Source organism: Panthera onca, chromosome A1 (genome assembly GCF_046562875.1).
Source record: "Panthera onca isolate mPanOnc1 chromosome A1, mPanOnc1 haplotype 2, whole genome shotgun sequence".
Classification (NCBI taxonomy): Eukaryota; Metazoa; Chordata; class Mammalia; order Carnivora; family Felidae; genus Panthera; species Panthera onca.
Window position 1 is genome coordinate 30,089,733 of NC_138339.1, and position 23,424 is coordinate 30,113,156.

Genomic DNA, 23,424 nt, shown 5'->3' on the forward strand with positions numbered 1-23,424 from the left:
TGATATCAGATGGTTGTTATTCCATAATTTGTTTTTGTTTTTCAATTCACAATATTGCTTGGAGGTTTTTAATATCACTGTCATGCATTTTACTATATTCTTTCTAAGTGCTGTATAGCATATTATGTATAACTTACCAAAGTTCAGAACCATCTGAAGGGCTTGTTAAAATGTTAAATGCTGAAGGGGAAAAAAGTAAGAGAGAGAGAGAGAGAGAGAGGAACAAATCGAGAAACAGACTTTAACTACAGAGAACAAACTGATGGTTGCCAGAGCAGAGGTGGGTGGAGGGATGGGTTAAATAGGTGATGAGGATTAAGGAGTCTATTTGTGATGAGCACTGGGTGTTGTATGGAATTGTTGAATCACACCTGAAACTAATGTTACATGTACATTAGCTAGCTGGAATTTAAATAAAAACTTAAAAAAATGTTAAATGCACCTTTAGAATTTCTAATTCTTTAAAACTGATGTGGCCTGAGAATAACTGAAATTTGTAGTTTTCTAAACTGTGGTAACTGAAATTCATGCATATCAGAATTATGCAAAGCAAAAATTGCCTGTATTTTTAAAGAATTTAATCCCAGGATAGTTAGTATACAGTGTTACATTAGTCTTAGGTATAAATGAAATATATGATATCATATGTATAATAAAGTGATTCAACAGTTCCATATGTTAGTGCTCATCAAGATAAGTGTGCTATTAATCCCTTTCACCTATTTCACCCATCCCCCCACCCACCTTACTTCTGGTAACCATTTGTTTTCTATAGTTAAAGACTTTTTTGGTTTGTCTCTTTATTTTTCTTTGTTTCTTAAATTCCACATATGAGTGAAATCATGTGGTATTTGTATTTCTCTGACTGGCTTATTTCACTTAGCATTATACTCTCAAGCTCCTTCCATCTTGTTTCAAATGGCAAGATTTCATTCTATTTTTTTATGTTTGAATAATATTCCATTTAGTATATATACCACATCTTTATCCATTCATCTGTCAGTGGACACTTGGGCTGTTTCTGTAGTTTGGCTATTGTAAATAATGCTGCTGATTGCCTGTATTTTTAAAAAACATTCATTATTGAACTATGGTTGACGTACAATGTTGTATTAGTTTCAGATGTACAACATAGTGATTTGATAATTCTATACATCACTCAGTGCTCACTGTGGTGGGTGTAGTCACTGTCATCATGTAATGTTATTGTAACATTATTGACTATATTGCCTGTGCTATACCGTTTTCATCTCTGTGACTTAATTTATTTTATATTTGGATCTGTTCAAATCTTCACCTATTTCACATACCCTCCACCCACTTCCTTTCTGGCAACTGTGAGTTCTCTGTATTTAAGAGTCTGTTTGTTTTGTTTTTTACATTCCACATATAAGTGAAATCATATAGTACTTGTCTTTCTCTGACTGACTTATTTCATTTAGCATAACACCCTCTATGGCTATTCACATTATTGTAAATAGCACAATTTCAATTTTTAAATGACTGAATAATATTCCATTTTATATATACACACACACAAATACATACATACACATACACACATACACATACATATACAAACATACATACATACAGACAGACAGACAGACACCACATCTTCTTAATCCATTCATCTATTGTTGGATAGTTGGGTTGCTTCTATATCTTGGCTGTTGTAAATAATGCTGTGAACAAAGGGTTGTATATATCTTCTTGAATTTTGTTTGTGTTTTCTGTTTTGCTTTAAGTAGTGTTTTCGTTTTCTTTGGGTAAATACCCAGTATTTAAATTACTGTAGTCTATAGTATTTCAATTTTTAGTTTACTGAGGAACCTCCATACTGGTTTTCCACAGTGGTTGCCACAATTTATGTTTCCACCAACAAAGCATGAAGGTTCCCTTTTCTCTACAGCCTCTCTAAAACTTGTTATTTTCTTGTGTTTTTTGATGTTAGCCCATTCTGACAGGGGTGAGGTGATAGCTCATTGTGGTCTTGATTTGCATTTCCCTGATGATAAGTGATGTTGAGCATCATTTCTTGTGTCTCTTGGCCATCTGTATGTCTTCTTTGGAAAAATCCTTAATCGGATTGTTTGTTTTTATGGTGTTGAGTTATATAAATTCTTTACATATTTTGGATATTAACCCCTCATTGGATATGTCATTTGTAAATCTCTTCTCTCATTCAGTAGGTTGCCTCTTTGTTTTGTTGGCTGTTTTTTTTTGCTATACAAAAGCTTTTTATTTTGGCATAGCCCCAATAGTTTAATTTTCCTTTTGTTTTTCTTTTTTCTTTTTTTAAAGCTCACTTATTTATTTTGAGGGAGTGAGAGTGTGTGCAAGAAGGGGAGGGGCCAAAAGAGAGGGAGAGAGAATCCCAACTAGGGTCCATTCTGTCAGCATGGAGCCTGATGTGGGGCTCAGTCCCATGAACTGTGAGATTGTGACCTGAGCTAAAATCAAGAGTTGGACACTTAACTGACTTAGCCACCCAGGCACCCCTCCTTTTGTTTTTTCTTGCCTGAAGAGACATACTTATAAATATGTTGCTAAGGCAGATATCCAATAGATTGCTCCCTAAATTTTTTTCTAGAAGTTTTATGGTTTCATGTTTCACATTAGGTCTTTAATCTATTTTGAGTTAATTTTGTGTATAGTCTAAGAAAGTGGTCCAGTTTCATGCTTTTGGCTATGGCTGTCCAGTTTTCACAACACCATTTATTGAAAAGACTTTTCACCCATTGTATATTCTTGCCTCCTCGGTCGAAGATTAATTGACCATATGATCCTGGGTTTATTTTTGTGCTGTCTTTGCTGTTTGATTGATCTCTTTTTTGTGCCAGTACCATACTGTTTTGATTACTACAGCTTTGAAATCTTGAAATCTGGGATTATGATACTTCCATCTTGTTCTTCTTTCTCAAGATTGCTTTAAAGGTAGTCTGTTTTTGATATAAAAAAATAAAAAGGAAACTCAATGGGACATATAGAATGAGGTCAAAGGAAATGAATTAACAGATAATAGCAGAAGAAATATAACTGGCCAATGAACATGAAAATGGATACTCAATTTCACTAATGATAAAAGAAGGGAAAATTAAACTGCTAGTAAGGTACTACTTGTCACCTCGAAGACTGGCAAAGGAGGAAAAATCCATATTGTCCAATGTGGGGAGAAGGCAAAGATAGGATATCATTTACTAAACTTGTTCCCCCACAGAATAATTCGGTAATATCAGATGAAAAGTGTGAATTCTGATGCAGGATTTGGAGAAAAAAGCCCTTTACCTATCCACCATTCCCTAGGTACCATGCTCCTTACTCTTCCTGCCTCTACAGTTTCTTTTACAGTCCTTCCCTGAGGGTTCGCCTAAAGCTTACACCTCCCTTCGAAGTCTGCATCAGTCTCTTTACACTTTCCCCCACTATTCCTGCTGAATCCCTGTCACACCTTCCTGATGCATTTTGACTAAAACCCAAATGTCTTGCCATGGTTTGTAATGGTCCTTGTGTTCTGGCCACTGCCTATTTCTTCCCTTTCCCTATTATGCCCTAGCAGAATGGCTGAGAGATTTTGACACTGTATGTACTTTGTTTTCTGCTTAGAATGCTCTTTCCTACTGTTACCTGCTCCACCCTCACAAACATGTAGCTCCTTACGCTTAGGTCTCCACCCAAACGTTGCTTTTCCAGAGAGGCTCTCTAATATTGGGCCCTCTCATATGTGCTCCCTTAACACCTTTTTATTCAGTGTGAAATCTTGAGGTTGTTCTGCTACTCAAATTAAGACTTGAGTTATTTTTAGCGTCAACATTGTCATAAAGGAAACTATTGGGAATAACCAGAACAAAGACTGAGCTTTTGCTAGTCATTCTCATCGGTTGGCTATTTTTTTTTTTTTTTTTAGTTTTTAAAAAAAATTTTTTTTTTTTTTTTAATTTTTGAGACAGAGAGAGACAGAGCGTGAGCAGGGGAGGGGCAGAGGGAGAGGGAGACACAGATCTGAAGCAGGCTCCTGGCTCCCAGCTGTCAGCACAGAGCCTGACGCGGGGCTTGAATTTACGGACTATGAGATCATGACACAAGCTGAAGTCAGACACCCAACTGACTGAGCCACCCAGGGCACCCCTTGGTTGGCTGTTTTTGATCATGTTTCTCTGATCTTCACAAGACATGAAAACATATTGTTTATATATTTTGGTTCATTGCCTTTGGATTTTTGTTTGTTGCTTTGTTTTGGATTGACTATCCTATCTTAACATGGAATTTGACTGTGAAATCTAATAAAGTCATGAAGCTATTAATCTATACTTGATTGAGTGATAGAGTAATTTTATCACATTTCTAAATAAGAATATGTGTTTTAATGGAAGGGAAGGGTTATAGATTAACTGTAGTAAAACTGTATATATATGTATAAATAAATATATATATATAGTATATTAACTTTGTAGTAGTTATATAGTAGATTAACTTCAGTCAAACTTCTTGTCTATCTGTCTCTCTTTCCATATATATATATATATCTCCATATATATATATATATATATATATATATATATATATAGTCCTGGATAGAATTTTTTCTGGCTTTACTTTTGTTTGACAGATAAAGTATTTTATAATATTACTACTACCTTTCTAACCTTTGGTATGTTTAAGCTGGTTAGTGATATATTCTTAATTAATTTTGCATTGGAAATATATTCTTTTTTTTAAAATATAATTTATTGTCAACTTGGCTAACATACAGTGTATACAGTGTGCTCTTGGTTTTGGGGGTAGATTCCCGTGATTCACTGCTTACACACAATACCCAGTGCTCACTCATCCCAACAAGTGCCCTCCTCAATGCCCATCACACATTTCCCCCTCTCTGGAAATCTATTCTTAAATTTAAAGCTAAAATATTGAAGTAACTGAAGATTTATTTTGGCATGGAATAAATTAGTATTTTCTGATATTCTCATATGGAAAATTTTGATGGTTCTGCTTTCGGTCTCTTGCTTTCTTGCCCTGTTCCCAGCACTAGATAATATATATTGATACCTGGAAGATGGCATGCAAATCTGAAACTGTATTTTCTGTAATTATTATTGAATTTCATTTCCAAGAATATAGTAGTCACATTTGACCTAAGATTTGGGTTTTTGAGTGGGTGTAGAAATCAGAAAAGATGTAAGAACATTTCTCATGAGTATTTTGGTTAGTAGATAATTAAAACCTGTGATAAACTAACAGTAGATTGACTTGTAATGAATTTGAAATACTCAATGTATTCAATTGGAATGTATTCATTATAGTTGGCTACCAAGATTTTATACCTGTCAGATAATCTTAAAGAGACCTTTGAAATTAAATAATAATAATGGCAACTATTCATTTCATATACTGTGTCAGGGTGTCTTTAAGTATAGTATTTTTAATCCTCACCCTAATCCTGCCTTATTTCTCCTGTTTATTTTTTTTTTAAATAATTTTAAAAAACGTTTATTTTTGAGAGAGAGAGAGAGCACATGTGAGCAGGGGAGGGGCAGAGAGAGGGGGACAGAGAATCTGAAGCAGGCTTGTGCTGACAGTAGGGAGCCCCACATGGGGCTCGAACTCAGGAACTGTGAGATCATGACCTGAGGTGAAGTCAGACGCTCAATGGGCTGAGCCACCCAGGTACCCCTCTCCTGCTTTTTTTTCAGTGGAAGAAACCAGGACTCAGCAAACTGAGTACATGAACTCTGTCTCAGGAGCACCTCTGCATGGTTTGCCAACTAGTTGCATCAATTAGTTTTCCAAAAGATGGGGAGACTGAGCCTAGTGAGGCTGGAGGGCTTGTTCATCGTCACATAGCTACTTAGCAGCAGAATGAGGACTTGGATCCCTGGCCTCCTGACTCACATTCCGGTGCACTTTTCACTACATCAGGACACGTTGGCTCCTGAGCCCCAAGTGACAGCCCCAGACAGCTGTGTTTATCTGTCTTGCATGTCCCAGCTTGTTTTGCTAGCCGAGCAAAAACTACTTAAAAGGATCCTCAATCTTCACCTTCCCATTCCCCTCCACTTACACTCTTATACTCCCACTTGCCCCATGAATAACTTCACAGAAAGAATTGTGCAATGTCACTAAGCCTTCCTCTGGTGTCAGAGTTACTCCCTGAGAGAACATTCACTTCCTCATGACTCCAGTTTACTGTCAGATTGGCTTTCCCTCTTTTCTCTTTGATCGGAATCTTAGTTGTTTAGGCAGGAATTTGAGGAGCAGATGTTATACCCCTTGAAGAAGCCCTTTAATTCTCCTTAGTACTGTGTCTAATGACTCTTAATCCTGTCCTTTTAACTCTTTGGCTGGTAGAATTAAGAGCGAAGTGGGACAGGAATGGTGAGCTTGATGCTTAACTCTTCATTTTAATGTTGACAAAGAGAGCACATGGAACAGTGACACAGAGGGAAAACATTAAGTTTGCCTCTACAGCTAAAATGAGGTGAATGTTAGTGTGGGATCGTTGAGATTGTCTATTTCCCTCCAAATATAAATAGAGCAATTTCATAGAGCACATAGCCAGAGAAATAGAGCCACTATTTTTACTACCTTATCGTCTCCAATTTTGCTCTGGTTTTTAGATTGTTACTTGTAAAGAGAAATAAAAATGATTCACCAGAGAAAACAAAGTGATCTCACGTAGTACTCGATCTTTCATGGTTAGTGGAGAAAATCAACTTCTCCAAAGTGAGAGTACTGTTAACAAGGATATACCCTATGAACTACTTTGTTTTAGCAGTCTGAACTATCTAATTATGAAAAGTCTGATCTGTTTGTTTATACACATATGTGTGTAAATATATATGTGTATAAATACATATATATTATATATATTACACACATATATAATTGTATACATTGACTGTTTAGCTCAGTTTGTTTATATATGCATTTGTATACATACAAATTTATATACAAATACAAATGTATATATGAACAAACTGGACTAAACAGCCAGTAATTTTTCTCAGTTTCTAACCAATCACTTGAAATTTAGTATATCAATTAGCATCTGATTAGTAGAGAGAAATCACACAGCAATTTGAAAAGGGAAAGCTTATTATAAAGATTACTAACTATAACAGAGGATTGGAGAAATGAGGGATTGGCTAGAAGTAAAGAGTACTCTAGAGAAGAATAGCAAATAAAAAGAGCATCTATTACCCCTAGGGTAGAGATAGAGCATTCAAAGTTGATGCCTCCAGGACTGAGATCCAGACATTTGAGAGGATAAGGCTTTGGTTCATTGAATGATAAAGAAGTTCCTGGAGCGCCTGGGTGGCTCAGTTCGGTTAGGTGACTGACTTCATTCAGGTCATGATCTCCCAGTTCATGAGTTTGAGACCCGCGTCGGGCTCTGTGCCGACAGCTCAGAGCTTGGAGCCTGCTTTGGATTCTGTGTCTCCCTCTCTCTCTGCCCCTCCCCTGCTCATGTTCTGTCTCTCAAATAAATAAACATTAAAAAAAAAAAAAGAAAACTTCCTTTAAAAAAAAAAAGAAAAAGAAGTTGTGACAGAAGAACTTTTCAAAACCTAACTGGACTCACTGCTATAGCTGGGGTTGGGGCGGGGGGTGCAAGAGGGAAGGGGCTGGGTGTTGCTGACCACCAGGTACTTCAGCAGCCTGGTGGAGACCAGCTGCACAAGCTGCGGGAGCCAGATGCTAGGGAAGCCACCTGAGGTGCTGGAGCCCACCAGGAGCAGCACACTAGACCCAGCAAGGAAAGCCTCTTCCACCTGTGACGTCTCTGTAGTACCCTCTACGTCAAAACCTCAAGCCGATGGGCAAAGGAAAAATAGAGGGCCCACATTTATTTTTGCAGAGCAGGCACTGAAGGATGAATTTGGAGCTAAGAGGCAATAAATGGACAACTGGCACATCTGGTGATGAAATATATAGTTTGATATCGTATTATTATTGGTGCCTCCTTCTGGAGTAAACATTTAAATTTGGGACCCTGCTCAGAATTTTCCTAAGGATTTCATTCCTTCCCAGCATTTTCAGAAGCATGTGATAGGCCAGAGAGGCTTTTCTTTTTAGGAAGGAAGTACTTGGGCAATAGCACCATATTTGCTTTTTTTTTTTTTTTTAGTTTTTTTTTTTTTTAACGTTTATTTATTTTTGAGACAGAGAGAGACAGAGCATGAACGGGTGAGGGTCAGAGAGAGAGGGAGACACAGAATCTGAAACAGGCTCCAGGCTCTGAGCGGTCAGCACAGAGCCCGACGTGGGGCTTGAACTCACGGACCACAGACACAGAATCTGAAACAGGCTCCAGGCTCTGAGTGGTCAGCACAGAGCCCGACGCGGGGCTCGAACTCACGGACCACGAGATCATGACCTGAGCTGAAGTCGGACGCTTAACCGACTGAGCCACCCAGGCGCCCCCATATTTGCTTTTCTAAGTTTCTTTCTCATGAGCATCTGGTGTGGGAGCTTCAGTTTCTCCTCTACCTTAATTCACACTGTGAAATTTCTCACACTGTCACACAGTCTAACCTCAGAGCACACTTGGACCTTTGTTTGAATTATCTTTGCATTGGAATTAACTTTGAATCAGTGTATTAAGAGTGGCTCTTTTAAGAATAAATATTTAAAAAGCTATCAGCTAGAATTTCAGCATTTTAGGAGAAATGGTCAGTATAATTTTTGAGCACCAGTTGCTAGTTAGTGGTAGCTGTACAAAAGAGCAGTTTCATTGGTAAATATCTGATTTGGATTTAGTAACTAGCCAGGAAGAATAATTCCTTTTTTTTTTTTTTAAGATTTATTTAAGTCACCTCTATACCCAATGTGGGGCTCGAACTCATTACCCTGAGATCGAGTTGCATGCTTTTCTGACTGAGCCAGCCAGGCACCCCAGGAAGAATAATTCTTTTGAACACTAGCCAGACACATTTAAATTTTGATTTTTTTGTGTCTATATTCTGTTTCTAAAAGACAAAATTATCATAAGTTAATAGTTTTTTTTCCTGAAATATCCATTTATTTCTCAGTCTTGAAATTACAGACTTAAAAGTAAATCTAAATAAGACTAAATTGCCAAAATTTTTGTTAAAATTGTCTTATTGTTGAGATTTATTTTATTTTTGAGATTGGCCTGTTAGAATAAATCAAAGAATTTGACTTTTTTTTTTTTTTTTGCCAAGAGAGTTATATTCATAAAAGAAGTTATGAGGACAGCTTAAAAAAAACCATGTTCAATTTTATTTTTGATAGAGAAATTTTATATTTGGGACTTTACTAAGTTGGTTCTCCAGCAGAATTCTTTGTGGGTTTGTGTATTAATATCTATTTAAAGTGTTTAATTATTTGTTGGCCATTCATATTTATTTGGTGATTTCTTTGAGAGAATGATAACCTGTGATAGCATTCCTTTAAGATTGCTCTGATGTGATCCATCTCTGAAGAATGTTGTAGATGGTTTTTTAGCATGGGGAATAAGAAATTTTTACCTGACGAATTTACTTATTAGTCATTTCTAAATTTGTAACTGGAAATCAGTTACACTGACTTTTTTAGTACCCGTACTATTATCATCCAAATAGACTTTAATAGATTTCGCTAGGGTTTGTGTGTGTGCGTGTGTGTGTGTGTGTGTTTATTTATTTTGAGAGGGAGAGAGAGAGATAGAGCACAAGCAGGGGAGGGAGAGAGAAAGAGGGAGACAGAGAATCCCAAGCATGCTCTGCATCACCAGTGCAGGGCCTGACATGAGACTTGAACCCATGAACTGAGACCATGACCTGAGCTGAAATCAAGAGTTGGATGCCAACTGACTGAACTACCAAGCACCCCAGATTTTCTTTCTTTCTTTCTTTAAAATTTTTACTTATTTTTGAGAGAGAAAGAGTGTGAGTAGGGGAGGTATAGAGAGAGAGGAAGACAGAATCTGAAGCAGGCCCCAGGCTCTGAGCTGTCAGCACAGAGCAGGATGTAGAGCTCAAACCCACGAACTGCAAGATCATGACCTGAGCCGAAGTTGGATGCTTAACCAACTGGGCCCCACAGGTCCCCCCCAGGTTTCCTTTTTTTTTCAAAGGCCATTTTACTTTGTATTTCATTTTTCATCTGTTTTATGAGCCAATAAGAATCTTCTGTTTTTCTTAAGTTCAGACTGTTTTATATTTATTTCATATTTTAACAGCTGCACTGTTCATATGTAGCTATTTAAATTTAAATTAAATAAAATTAAAAATTAAGTTCCTTAGTTGCACTAGCCATATTTCTAGTGCTTGATAGAAACATGTGGCTAGTGGTTATGACAATGGACAACACAGATGTAGAGCATTTCTACCATTGCAGGAAGTTCTGTTGGGAAGTGTTGGTCTTATGCAGAATGGTGACAGTCTCATACATTGCAGTTGTTGATGTGACATCTTCCTTTGTCTCTGAAGGTAGATTTTTTTCATTTCACAGTCCCAATGATACACTTGGTATTGTTAGCCTTTTAAATTTTAGTCATTTGGTGCGTATATAGTGGTATCTGTGGTTTTACTTTGAGTTTCCTGATGAAAACATGTTTGGAAAAAAAAGTGTTTTTAAGGTTTTACTTTTGTCTTTGACGTTCAACACTTTTGCTGTGGTGTGCCTGGGTGTGGTTTTTTTGCTACCCTATTGGGGTTTATAGTACTTACTGAATCTCTGGGTTAGTGTCTTATTTTTCCAAAATTTTGACGGTCACCTCTTCACATGTTGCTTCTCTCTCTTTCCATTCTACAAGTCTAATGTGAGGCTTTTCCACCATATCTCATGTTTCCCTTATGTTTTCTCTTGCATTTTCCATTTTTTCTCACCATGCTTCAGTCTAAAAATAATCGTTTAGCCAATAATTCTCACCTGTTAAATCCACCCATTAATTCTAAATTTCGGTTATTGTAGTTTTCATTCTAAAATGTCTACGTATTTCTTCTTTTGTGATTTTTAAATCTGTGTATATATTATCTATCTTGTCATTTAATTTCTTAATTATAGTTGTTTTAAATTCCATGACTCATAAGTTCAATATCTGGTATTCCCAATTTCTGTGAACTTGGGTAAAAAATTGTTTCTTTTCATTAACCACTAACTGATTTTTATCATTTCCTTTAATTATGAAAGTAGGCAACAAAGCCACAAGTGTACCTACAAATTTCAGTGCTTTCTTACTATATTATCATTACTACAGGTACATTGAAATATGTATTATTTATGCTCATCATTACTTTGAAATTACAGTAGATCTGCCTCTAGGCATAGTGTCTTGATACGTAAGTATGGAGACTCACATATTATGTCACAAATTAAAAAAATATTTTAATATTTATTCCTTTATAGCTGGTTTCCACTATATGCCTAATGTAGTTTTTAAAATTTTTTTTTTTTAACATTTATTTATTTTTGAGACAGAGAGAGACAGAGCATGAATGGGGGAGGGGCAGAGAGAGAGGGAGACACAGAATCGGAAGCAGGCTCCAGGCTCTGAGCCATCAGCCCAGAGCCCGATGCGGGGCTCGAACTCACGGACCATGAGATCGTGACCTGAGCTGAAGTCGGACGCTTAACCGACTGAGCCACCCAGGCGCCCCTTAATGTAGTTTTTTAAAGATGTTTAAAAAACATAGGAAGAAGGAGCCCACAGACTTCAGAGTGCAAAATGGTCCAGGCACAAAAAAATGGTTCTGTATAGTGTAGGTCAGATTGTGTCCTTGGTCCACTCAAAGCACTCTGGTGGGTTTCTTCTGATTTCTCTCAGAGAGAACAAAAGCCAAGGCCCTTTCAGGGACTTATGTGGCCCTGTGTGATCTGCACATCCCCACCTGCTGCATTCTGACCTCTCCAACTCCTGTTTGTTTTGCTCAGTCTGCTCCAGGTTACATTGGGCAAATGCCAGGACACTCTTGCTGCAGGTCATTTCTGATAGAAGTTGCTTCTTCTTAGAACGCTCTTCCTCAAAATATTGTCACAGCCTACTCCCTCACTTCGTAGCCCACTCGGTCACTTACTTCCTGACCACTCTACTTAAAATATTTATTCCCGTCCCCTTGGTACACATTTTCAGTCCTCCCCACTCTGATTTTTCCCATATACTTATTACACAGTTTTTCATATTCCATACTTTCCATTAGCTTAGTACTGATTTTGGGAGTGGGGCTCATCATAGACTTCAGTTACTGAGAGATTGGACCTTTGGCAATAATAGGTCTGTTTTGGAGAGTTACCATTGGTCCCATGCCTAACTTCTATCCCTTCTTCCACTGCCTATTGCATTAACAGTGGCGTGGATGATGACAAAAGCTACCTACCTAATATCAACTGAACTGGCCAACTCGTTTTGCATTGTTTATTGCCTCTTTCGAAGTTGATGTCCTTTGGGATTAACATGTGATACAAAGAACTTCGTATTTGGTGTCCACTTTTGTGGGCGTGTCTACATGCATCTTACCCACGTCTCCTTATCTCCATCTCTTGATCTTTCCTAGGGTTTGTCATCTTCTGGAGACAAACCCTACTTCTGGTTTCTCACCAGTGTACTTGATTTTTTGCTCACCGGATTCAATTAGCATGATGTCATCTAGATCATGGGCCAACATGAATTTCTTCACGTTGTCCAGATGGTACAGGTCCCTTCTGAGTATGTTAAGACAAAGGGCCAGAAAAGTAATGTAGCCCTGGCTCGAGCATGCACACGTGTGCTGTTGTTGGTCACCTGTGAACGTCAACTGCTTTGGATCCCTCTTCCTAATAGTGGTAGAAAAAGACGCTTTACCAAATCGTTCACTTACCTGACAGGGACAATAACCCTGTCTTTATAGGCTGCCAGAGAGGCCCTTTGGCTTTCATACTATAGTTTTTAATTGGTGATTTAGTCAGCCTCAGCCTTTCATTGTCTTTGTTCATTGTACTGACTACCCAGGTAATAGGAATCCAGTTTTTTTTTTTAAATTTTTTTTTTTAATGTTTATTTATTTTTGAGACAGAGGGAGACAGAGCATGAACAGGGGAGGGGCAGAGAGAGAGGGAGACACAGAATCTGAAACAGGCTCCAGGCTCTGAGCTGTCAGCACAGAGCCCGACGCGGGGCTCGAACTCACGGACTGTGAGATCATGACCTGAGCCGAAGTCGGACGCTTAACCTACCAAGCCACCCAGCCGCCCCAATAGGGATCCAGTTCTGCAGTTGTTTCAGTTATTCCTTTTCCCGTACCTCTCAGATGCCTGAAGTAGCCCACCAGCCAGTGTCTCTCCCTTCACTGTGAATTTGTGGCAGTTGAAGTTACACTGTTGCAGCACGGCGGGGACTCTGTGCCACCTGCGACAGGGTCCTCACTGCTAGCCAGTCAGTGATGAATACCTCTCCAGGATCTCATTTTGGAATTGACTTCATAGGGCCATTTCTGGTGGCAACTTTCTCAGGTCAGGTTCCCCAGAAACATACCTTGAAACTTCGGGATTTGCATGCAGAAGGTTGGTTGAGGAGTGCTCGTGGTGGGATCAGCCCCTGTGAGAGAAGGTGCAAGGGAAACACGCTTAGGAAGGTGCAGGAATTGTGGCGTCATGGAGTGGCAGAAGCAGCCACAGCTGATCCCACAGGGAAACTGAAGCTGGTATAATTCTTCCGACATATCCCAGACTGAAGCAGAGAGCTGGGCCATTTTACTGCACATTGGCATTGAACGTGGGCTACTTTGGAATGGTAACATAGTCTGAAGCTAGAGGAATGAGTAGAGCGGTGAGAATGGAAGGGATGCCATAGTACCAGAGGAATAAAGGAGATGGAACCTTGTTCTAACGCCTTAGCTGTGAAGGGGAAAGAGGGGCGACAATCAGTAGCTGTTCCTGAGGACACTGGAAGGGATGGGATGCAGAATACAGGTATTAGATTTGCCTTGGGCAGGAAGAGGTTTACATCCACCATTGTAATCAAAGAGGCGGAGGAAGAGAGGTGTTCAGATGCAGATAAGTAAGTTTATAACACTAGTGGGAGGAAGTTGAGGCAGTTGTTTGTTTCTTTTGGCAAAGAGCCAGACAAATCAACAGCTGAAAGAGGGGAGAGTTGGTTGGTGAGTAGAGATTTTAACAGATTGCTGTGGTGAGTGGGAGGAGAGCGCTAACAGGATAGCCACTGGTGTTGAGGACCCATTCGAAGTTGATGATCTTGCTTTTGAAGAATTATCAATTTGTGCAGTTGTGCAACTTTCTTCTGGCAGTGCCTAATGTAGTGGAAGTATAAATATTATGCCGAGTGTCTTACACACCTGTTTTCTTTTTTCTTTTACAAAGCCATCAGATCAAGTCATTGCAGTATAGTAACACGGGAGACATGATTCTTGTTGTATCTGGAAGCTCTCAGGCTAAAGTGATCGACAGAGATGGTTTTGAAGTAATGGAATGTATAAAGGGAGACCAGTATATTGTGGACATGGCGAACACCAAGGTAAGCATTAAACAATATTTTAGTGAATTTAATTAATTTGGCACACATTTGTTAACAACTTGTTTGAGTTGCTATAATTCATCCTAAAAATTAGTGTCTTGTTTTAAACACTGTATTGTTTCTCACAATTCTGTGGATTGATCAGGAAGTTCTTATGCTTCATATAGTGTCAGCTGGGGCACTAGGATGGTTTTAAGGTTCAAAATGCATCATTCACATGGTTTATGGTTGGTGCTCTACCCCATGGTATCTATCCTGCTCCCAGCACTCCCCACTTCCTGACTATGTGCATGTGCATGCGTGCGTGCCCCCTCTCTCTCTCTGTCTCTCCCACTTTCTCTTTCCACATGTCTAGTTTGGGCTTTTTTCACAGTGTGGTGGACTTAGTGGGGTTTGACTTCTTGCTTGATGACTGGGTTCCATGAAGGATGGATATGGAAACTTTGGATTTTATAAGGTCTGGCTTCAAATCTTATGTAGCATCATAGTGCCAGTGCAAATTTGAGGAGAGGGGAGATAGATTCTACCATTTGGTGGTTGAATGACAAGATCACATAAAAGATCATGTGGGCGGGGAGATATGGATGTAGCCATCTTTATAAACAACATAGCACAAACTTACTATGTACTAGGGCTTAGGACAAGAATGAAAGAGTCTCATCAACCTTTTAAATAAAGATTTTTAGTGAGATAATATCTTAAAATTACAGTAAATACCAACTAACTATAGCAGCATAAGTCCTATCAAACTTAATGGCTTATTTATAATTGCTGACATATCTTTGGGATGGCTGGGCTTGGCTCCAAGCTCCAGTTAGTGCTAGGTCTGTTCCATGTGTTTCTGTTCCCGCTTGTACTCGCAAACTTCCTGAGGGCATGTTTTTCTCATGGTGATGGCAGAAACACAAGAGGGAAACCCCAAATCTGGAAGCACATTTGAAGTCTTTGCTCATATGTCCACAGGCGTTCCATTGGCCAGAGCAAATCACATGACTGTGGGTAACATCGGTACAGTGGAGAAATATGCTCAGGTCTTTAGTGAGAGGAGCTGCAGTATCACATGCCAAAGCTGGAGGATGCAGGAGGGGTGATGGATTGGGAACAATAATGCAAGTTATCACAGATACATTACAGTGTCAGTGGATATAATTGATGCAGAAGTTTGAGCCTCAATTTTAATTTTGATTTTTACTCTTTCTTTCCCTATCTGTCTTAGTACCTTCTTCTAAAACACTAATCATGGTTTGTAACTAAATCAAAATCTTATATGAGATTTGATTGTCTTAAGAAAATACAGTGGGTCCTGATTGTTTGTTGTTCCTGTATTTGCAAGCTCACCTATTTGCTAAAAATTTTTTGTAACCCCGAAATCAGTACACAGTGCTTTTATGGTCATTTGCAGACGTGCATATGTACAGAGTGGCAAAAAAGAATTTGAAAAAGCTGATGCTCTTTTTTCTTGTTTCAGCTCACGTTGTAATCAAGTATCCTTTCTGTGATCTATGTAGTGTTGCGTTTTTCTTATTTGGGCAATTTTTGTTGGTGATTTTGCTGTTTACAATGGCCCCCAAGTGTAGTGCTGAAGTGCTGTAGCATTGTCTGGTGTTCCTAAGTGTAAGAAGTCCATGATGTGCCCTAGAGAGAATACATATGTTAGATAAGCTTCATTCAGGCACGACTTACAGTGCTGTTGGCTATGAGTTCAATGTTTATGAATCAGAAATATATATTATTATATGGTTGTCCTTAAACAAAAACATAAACAAAGCTATGTATTGATTGCTTGATGAAAATGTGACCAGAGGCTTACAGGAACCCAACCCTGTATTTGATAATTCAGTGTTTACAGAACTTTATAGACCGTAACTACTACAAATAAGGAGATTTGACTGTAATCTACTTTACATGCCCTGGTTGACCTATTGGAATAAATAAATATACTATGTTTCAAATTGCCTTCTATTGAACCCCAGTGAAGTGCCTCTCAACCCTAATGAGGATCCCAGCCTCATGCATAGTTTTAGTTAGTTTTTTTTTTTTAAGTTTATTTTAATTTTGAAAGAGAGAGACAGTACAAGTAGGGGAGGGGCAGAGAGAGAGGGAGACAGAGAATCCCAAGCAGACTTCGAGCTGCCAGCCCAGAGCCTGACATGGGGCTCGAACACACGAGATCGAGAGATTAGGACTTGAGCTGAAGCCAAGAGTCGGTTTCAGCTTAACGGACTGACCCACCCAGATGCCCCTTGACTAATTGTATTAAGTACCCAGTATATGTTAGATGATTCAAACAATTCAAATATAATTTAAGCATACAATTATATTGCAATGGTGGCTTCAGTAGTTTCTTTTTTTTCATGTATTCCACTAGAATTTCTCATTTGTCTCTCCTTAAAGTCAGTGTCCCTAGGATTCCACCAAAGATGATGTTGTGAGAGTGAGGGTGGTAAGGAAAGAAAGCAGATAGGGATATAGGTCCCTGTCCATATCTTAAACTCAGTTAGTTCTGCTTTTATCTGCTTTATTTGAAACTTTTGGGAATCCAGAACTTTAAAAAACTGGTTTGTGGAAATGAAACCTTAAAAAACTCCTATTTATTCTCTTTTTAGCTTGTATTTACCATAGACAATAGTTCTTAAAGAGTATGAGGAAGAAAAGTTTTTGCCAGTCTCTAAGCTCTTCTTAATTGTTTCAGCCATTCAGGGATTTCTTACATTATAAAAAGACTAAGACTTTGTGGATTTAAGTTTTAGCTGACAAAATTTCAAGAAGAAAGGAATCTGTTTAGTTCTCTTGCTGGCTGTTTCTGCAGTCTCAGACTTATAGTGCATATAATAAGATGATTAAGAAAGTAGGACAAGGATGGATAACAAATCTATGTAGAAACACAAAAAAATTAAAATTAAAATATTAAGTTATCAGAGTTACCTTTTACCTCCTTGGTTAAGTTTATTCGTAAGTGTTTAATTGTTTTTAGTGCTATTGTAAATGGGATTGATTTCTTTATTTCTTTTTCAGGAAGTTCTTTGTTAGTGTATGGAAGCACTGTTGTTTTTTTTCTAATGTTTTATTTATTTTTGAGGGAGAGAGAGACAGAGTATGAGTGGGGGAAGAGCAGAGAGAGAGGGAGACACAGAATCCAAAGCAGGTTCCAGGCTCTGAGCTGTCAGCACAGAGCCTGATGCGGGGCTGGAACTCACAAACTGTGAGATTATGACCTGAGCCGAAGTCAGACGCTTAACTGACTGAGCCACCTCGGCGCCCCGCACTGTTGATTTTTTAAATGTTAATTGTGTGTCCTGCAACTTTACTGAATTCATTGATTAGATCTAAGAATTTTTTTTGTTGAGTCTTTAAGATTTTCTGTATTTAGCAATAGAAATAGAGACCATTTTACCTCTTACTTTCCAATTTTGATATATTTTCTTTTCTTACCTGATTTCTCTAGTTATGACTTCCAATACTGTCTTAAATAAGAGTGATGAGAGTGGACACCCTTGTCTCTTGTTCCTGATCTTAGATGAAGAGCTTTTAATCTTTCACCATTGAGTATGGTGTTAGCTGTCAGCTCGTCATGTATGGCCTTTATTATGTTGCGATTGGTTCCTTCTATGTCTAATTGCAAACTATATATCTGATAAGGGTTAATGTCCAAAATATGTGAAGAGTCATACAGCTCAACAGCAAAAGCAAAAGAAAATGAACCCAATTAAAAAATGAGCAAAGGACCTGGATAGACATTTTCTGAGGAAGATGTACTAAAGACCAACAAGTACACGAAAAGATGCTCAACATGACTTGTCATTAGGGAAATGCAAATTAAAACCACAGTGAAATATCACCTCGTGCCTGTTAGAATGGCCATTATCAAAAAGACAGGAGATAACAAATGCTGGTATGGATGTAGAGAGAAGAGAACCCTTGTGCAGTATTGGTGAGATTGTAAATTGGAGTAGCCACTGTGGAAAACAGTATGGAAGATCCTCAAAAAAAGTTAAAAATAGAACTACCATATGATCCAGCAATTCCTCTTCTGGGAATATATCCAAAGGAAATGAAAAGATGAATTTTAAAAGATATCTGCACCTCCATGATTAGCAGCATCGTTTGCAGCAACCAATACATGGAAACAACCTAAGTGTCCATGGATGGATAAACGGATAAAGAAGTTGTGGTAACACACACACACACACACACACACACACACACACACACACACACACACATATATATGGGGTGGAATATTATTCAGCCATAAAAGATGAGGAAATGCTACCATTTGCAACAACATGGATGGAACTTCAAGGCATTATGCTAAATGAAATAAGCCAGGCAGAGAAAGACAAATACTATATGATCTCACTTATATGTGGAACCTAACAAACAAACAATTCCCTGCCCGACCAAAAACCGCAGACTCACAGAAAAGGACATCAGACATGTGGTTACCAGAGGCTGAAGGTGGGGGATGAGGGAATTGGAGGAGGGTAGTCAAAAGGTACAAATTCCTAGTTATAAGGTACATAAATACTAGGGGTATAATAATGTACAACGTTATGACTATAATACTGTATGATATACAGGAAAGTTGTTATGGAAGTAAATCCTAAGAGTTCTCGTCACAAGAGTTTTTTTTTTTTTTTTTTTACTTTTTTCTTTTTTATATTGTATCTATATGAGATGAGGGATGTTAGCTGAACCTATTGTGATAATCATTTCATAATACATGTAAATCATATTATCATGCTATATGCCTTAAACTTATACAGTGATGTATATCAATTATTTCTCAATAAAACTGGGAAAAAATTTTAGTTACCAATGTGCAAAAATCTCTATATATTGTAACCATGTACTATAACTTCTCCCACTTTGCTGAATATCTCCGTTTTGATTTCAAAATCATGGTTAATATTTACTCTTTCCATTTCCTAGAAGCAGATGTAATTAATTGACTATTTACTTGTCTAGGAAATGTTACTGGTATCTTAATTGCAGTCTTTGGCTTGAGTAATGGGTTTTGGAAATGCAAGAATTATTGTTTGAAAGTAGTAGATTTCATAGGACACTTTTTTTCCTTAACTTTTTAACCTCTTTTCTGATTCCAAGAGTAATTAGTAACTTGTGGCTTTACTGGAAATTGCAGTGAATAGGACATTAAAGGAAACAATTAAATATATCTGATCTGTTGTGATTAAAATATTATGTACTTTAAATATAAACAGGCCTTTCTAATTATATTGTTAAATTTGTATCTCTAATCTTTACATCACTGTGTGTATATGTGTGTGTATTTTTAAGTATAGTCACAGTGGTAAAGAAATGCTTTTTTCTGTTGTATACTACAACACCGTGCATTACAGGAAGAATAGTTACATTTACATCTTGGAAAAATAAAGTTTATTGGGTTTCTAACAGTAATTCCTGTCAATAATAGAAAATTTGGAAAAGAAAAAATTACTCATAATTCTACTATCCAAATATAATCACTGAGAACATTTTGGTTTCTGTATTCTGTATTTTCCTTATGCATCTGAAAAACATTTTTTCTGATGATAGCAGAACCTTTACATCAGTTATTGCTTGGAGTCACGTTTTGCATGTTCTGCCGTCTTGGAGTTATGTTGTGAGTGCCGCAGGGGCTGCAGTAAGGTGCAAGGAGAGGCCTGGGGATGGGGGTGAGGGGCAGGGGGGTTCTCACTTCAGCCAGAGGAGTTCCAGTTTTGTCTGTTTTATGTGTTCAAGTTTTTCATAAGATATACTTTGTAAATCGGGTCCTGCTGTGTGTGTGTGTGTGTGTGTGTGTGTGTGTGTGTGTGTGTTTTAAACATGAAGAACGTTGGTCTGGAGTTCATGGGATTATTGATTATTGTACGTGGGGAAAATGGGATCTTCTTTTAGGTTCAGGCGAGTAGTGTTAAATCCAAAAGAAATCCAGCTGAGTAAATTTGTCGCTCTCATTGTTTTTCTTCAATGATTTGTGAATTGGGCAGCATCTCTTCTAGCAAGTAGTCTAAAGAAGTTATGAGATGTACAAAATGGAATGTTTTCAAAGGCAGAGGGTAGGACAAGAAACTTATAAATAGGAAAAAAAGGATTATTTCCAGCAAGGTTATACCTTCCTTTTGGGGGAACAAACGGGTCTGTTAGTTGGATAACCTCACTGGTGTTGATCAGGAAATTCCAGACTTTCTGGTTAAGATTACATTCCTGGGAGAGTTTGAAACAGTACTTAGGTTAGGTATTAAGTTTCTTTTTGGTGCCATTGGTTTAACATAAGTGATTCCATTTTGCGCCTGTTGTCTCTCTCTTTTTAAAAAAAATTTTTTTTAATGTTTATTCATTTTTTGAGAGACAGAGACAGAACGTGAATGGGGTAGGGGCAGAGAGAGAGAGAGGGAGACACAGAATCCCAGGCAAGCTCCAGGCTCTGAACTCAGCAGCACAGAGCCCGAGGTGAGGCTCGAACTCACCGACTGTGAGATCATGACCTGAGCCAAAATCGGACACTTAACCAACTGAGCCACCCAGGCGCCCCTGTTGTCTCTTTTTTAACATTAAGAAAGTAGGACAAGGATAAGGAGGAATCAACCTTTAAACTATTCAAAAGCATACTTTAAAATCTTAATTATATTGTCATCTAAAACTCATTTATTCTAAACCAGAATTTTGGTACGTTACTTCCAATCAGAAAGTGTTTTCCTCTCTTACTTTGAAGTCTCACACACACACTTTGCCTGAGACTCAAATGGGGTTGTTTGGCCTAGATCCCACAAATGTGTGACTATTAAATTTCTAGCCCTCACTGAGAAGTATTCCTGTACATCAAAACTCTATAACAAATCAGTATTAAGTTAAATTAAAAGGTGTTTTCATAGATGATAATAAATGAATGCCTGTGATTATCTTAGAGTTTCACTTATTAAACTTCCTTTTGTCAGTTCATCTAGAGTTGATATTGTTAAGTGCATTTCCCTTGGATTGTCTTCAACCCTTTTCTCTTCAACATCAAAACAATTCTGTTACATTTCTTTCTTAATTACATGACTAACGTGGTAGAGGATAGGTTCAGGGACCCTAGAATGCTTGGATCTTTAATTGGGCAATTTCTCCTTGAATATCCTTTAATTATGGAAATTAGAAGCTTTATAAATAATTACAGGAAAAACATGTTTTTAAATATTTATTTATATTTGAATAGTACATGTAGTTATTCTGATCTCCATCCACTCCAAAAATTTGCTGCTATTATTTGGAGATGAAACATTTTAGTCATATCCTTTTAATGGGAAATACTATTTCCTAAGAAGTAAAACATTTTAAACTGTGAATTCTAGGTATATTTTTGTTTCTGTAAGCAGTTTTAACTGATGGTTTTAACCACAAATATAAACTCCCCCAAAGTGCAGTGATTTGAAGCACATTGTGTTTCTTTCCAATTTCTGAATATTTCCAGACCTTTTTATCTAATAGAAACTCCCTAACACTGGTTTCTGTCCTTTTGACATATCCCCATCACTTTTGGGGTACTTTGTTACATTCTGGCACAACAAAATGTTCCTGGCTCGTCTTGTACTTTTCCTGCTCTAATGTTACCCATTTCTCTATTGATCCATGGCTCCTTTTAATAGGGAATTGTGTTTACAAATCTAGATCCTGGCACTGCATATGTTCACTGATGCTGGGGCACCATTGCTTCTAGACTATTTCAGGAGAGAGAGCTGGGACGGGAGATAAACCAAATAACCAAAAAAACCCACCCCTATATATATAATATAAATATATATATATATAATATAAAATATAAAATATATAATAAAATAAAAAATATATAAATATGTAAAATATATATTATATACATATAAATATATAATCATGAATTCACACTGATCTATGAAGTAATTCTAATTTAACTTAGCAGCCTTTCCCCATTCTATATTTGTATTTCACTTCTTCAACAGTGAGAAGTTTGGCTTCTAATATCATCACTATAGTAATTCATTTGTTCATTGCTACCACACATAGAAAGTAGTTTCAGAATTGCTACACTCATAGTCATGGTTGTAGACAGAATTCTAAGATGGCCCCCAAGATTCCTGCTCCTCCTCTCGAGTATGGTTGTGAACTATGAGCAGGACCCGACACTCCTATGGTTAGATTATATTGAATGGCATAGCTGAGAAAGGAGGATTATCTTCAGTGGATCCTGTCTAATCCGGTGGGCCCTTAAAGGGATTGGGCTATTCCTGACAAAAGAAATTTGAGGTGTGGGAGGGATTTGACCTGAGGGAGAGTCTCTGTTGCTGGCTTTGAAGATGTAAGCAGACCTACATGAGTAAGTTGGAGATATAGCTAAGGTGATTTCTGAGCAAAGTGTTGAAGGTACTGCCTGCTTTCTTCTTGCTGCTTATAGTAATATATGAGAGAATAAAGTTAAATGGAAAGAAGTTTTATTAGAGAGGTACCAGGACTAGATGATTTAGTTTGTTTTGAGCCTATCCAGATGGTAAATAATGTTAAAATGAAGAAATTGCTTCTGAAAGTTTGGTACAGAGAAGGAACCAAGGGTGTATATATAACCTTTTGCTCAAACCTCAGAAAGATCATAGGGTCAGATTACTTAGTTATACTAAAGGCTTTTTCAAGAAATTAATGTGGGCCTCACAGATTTTCTTAACCAAACCAGGCGACCCCTAGGAAGCTTAGGGATATTACTCCTTAGCCATTTCAAAGGAGTTATAGATAAAGAGGGGATTATTTTGCAAACATTTGCAGGCATGACTTTTGTCTAATTTAGATTCAACATGAGAAGGATTCTCATTTGCTGGCTTTGAAGGTGGAGTAATTGCAAGGAAGGCACACAGCTTCTAGATACTGAGAGCAGCCCCCAGCTGACAGCAAGGAAATGGGCATCTCAGTCCTGCAATTACAAGGAACTTGGATTTTGCCAGCAACCTAATGAGCTTGGAAGCAGA

General features: G+C 37.8%; 1 protein-coding gene across 1 annotated transcript in view; it reads left to right on the forward strand.

The window, feature by feature from the left end:
* The window catches only part of WDR70 (WD repeat domain 70), a 298,457-nt gene that overhangs the window by 67,217 nt on the left and 207,816 nt on the right, over positions 1-23,424 (forward strand). The window contains exon 8 of the mRNA XM_078445080.1: positions 14,299-14,452. Coding sequence (XP_078301206.1) covers positions 14,299-14,452 — 154 coding nt within the window. The remainder of the gene's footprint in view (positions 1-14,298; positions 14,453-23,424) is intronic.